At 45.3% G+C, this 2,075-nt stretch overlaps 1 protein-coding gene across 1 annotated transcript; it reads left to right on the forward strand.

Annotated features, from left to right (window-relative positions):
* The first annotated feature begins 309 nt into the window (after positions 1-309).
* On the forward strand, positions 310-1,805 carry LOC147624510 (putative UPF0481 protein At3g02645). The gene has a single exon (XM_086819975.1). The coding sequence runs from the start codon at positions 324-326 to the stop codon at positions 1,767-1,769; it is 1,446 nt and encodes a 481-aa protein (XP_086676101.1). The 5' UTR covers positions 310-323; the 3' UTR covers positions 1,770-1,805.
* Positions 1,806-2,075: the final 270 nt, after the last annotated feature.

Here is a 2,075-nt window from a genome sequence, read left to right on the forward strand (position 1 = left end):
AGACTCTAAGTAACGTAGGAGCAAGAGCCCCAATAGAAGAAGTGCAACGTAGGGGGCAAGAGCCCCAATAGAAGAAGTGTAGAGAGAGGGCTTCAAAAGTAATACCTTGCTTCTTCTTCATTATTATTTTTTCTCAACTCTTCGTCTCTAGAAGACCTCATACTTTTTCTTCTCGAAGGAAAGCACATTCTCTCCACTGCCAGCTTGAAGGAAAGCATATTTTCTCACCATCTCCTTTATCAACACCTGTGGCAGCCCTCCCCACTTGGATATCATCTCTCTGTTCTGAGATCTCCTCATATATATATATATATTTGGGTTTGATGGGGTCAGCTGATAGACATGAGTCCTTCTCATCTCATGTGAGGCCCATAGAAGATGAAGAGAAATGGGTAATTTATATCAAAGATGCACTGGCCACCACCATAGATCCCACTACAGTTTCTCCGCCTAGCCCTTCCATATTCATGGCCTCTAGCCCCTTAAGGGGCCTCAAGCACGAAGCCTTCATACCCCAGGTGGTTTCCATCGGCCCATACCATTGTGACATTGGCCCTCACCATAGCTCCTTCCCTTCCAACCAAGAGGCCGACAGGTACAAGGCCATAGCCGCGAAGGAGATGGAGAGACACAAGATAATGGCGTCCAAGCATGCTGAGAGGACCTTCAAGAGTGGTAACAAGATCTCTTCTCTTGCAGATAAATTTTACAGAGAGATAGACAAGGTGAGGCAGGAGTATGATACTGATATGGCTTGCAGCAAGGTGGATGAGAAGCTAGCCTACATGGTGGCTCTAGATGCTGCTTTTGTGATTGAAGTCCTGCGTTTTAACCATGCAGAAGCCAAGCAAAACCTTGAAGAAGAGGCGGCCGGTAGTTTCAACTCCTACTACTGCAGCAGGTTCCCACTCCCTCTCAGGAAGTCCATCCTGCAAGACTTTGTGCTACTAGAGAATCAGATACCCATGTTTTGCCTTCTAGAGGTCCTCAAGATGGACGAAGCATGCAAGTCAGAGGGGGAAGCGTCGCATATACTAGGGTCTCTATTCATTGAAGTAGCTTCTGAAGTGCTGCCATTTCACCTGACATTAGATGAAAAGATGGCGTGCATTCAAGAGCAAATAGGGGCTAGAAAACACTTGCTGGATTGTCTGTATGCAATGGTGACACATACAGTAGCTTCCACAAAGAAGGCCGATCTGGTACTGAAACCCTCTCTTTTGCCGAGGGCAGTTGATCTCCACAACAGCGGCATCAGCTTCAGGCCTACAGAGCGTGGCAATATGCTAGCAGTAAGGTTTGATCCAAATAGAGCAATACTGTATTTGCCCAAGATAAGGGTGGGGGATGACACAGAGAGGCTGTTCAGAAACTTGATAGCCTATGAGAGCCACCTTATAGATAACGTGCATGTGCTTTCCTATCTCAGGTTCATGAACAACTTGGTTGACACGCCCGACGATGTGGCGCTCTTGATAAGGAAGGGCATCATCACCCAAGACATTGGCAGCAACGAAGAGGTGGCCAATATGTGGAACAACCTGTGCGTCAACACCACGCGTGTTTGCAGCCAGAAGTATGAGGAGGTTGCTCTGCAGCTTGTCAAGCATTGCGACCGCAGGCTCAACGCATTGAAAGCCGAGTTCATGCGAAATTACTTCTCCAAGCCGTGGTTGCTCGTGTCCTTGCTCTCTGGCACCGCTCTCCTAGTGATGACCCTCATCACCGTGATATACACAATCGAGCTCTACCAAAAGCCCGGAGGCTAAACTCCATTTAAATTGAGCTTTGTTCTCTAATTCATTAACCATATTTGAAGGTAATAAAACTACTAAGTTTTCTCTACACTCAACTCAAAAGATTTTATCCCTAAAATAAAAACCCCACTCATGTATGTAGTTTTTTATTTTTTGATTCTATGAAAATGAGAAAACCACAATAGTTGGACCTACATACTATATTACATAATCCTAGGTGACCCCATTGGGGCTTCGATGGTATGAATGGAAGCTGATGAACAAAGAGTTTGTATGCATATATAATCTTACAATGCATAAACAATGTACATAGATACT

This window comes from Cibotium barometz, chromosome 25, assembly GCF_041138505.1.
Source record: "Cibotium barometz isolate CiBa-2024 chromosome 25, ASM4113850v1, whole genome shotgun sequence".
NCBI classification, from domain to species: domain Eukaryota; kingdom Viridiplantae; phylum Streptophyta; class Polypodiopsida; order Cyatheales; family Cibotiaceae; genus Cibotium; species Cibotium barometz.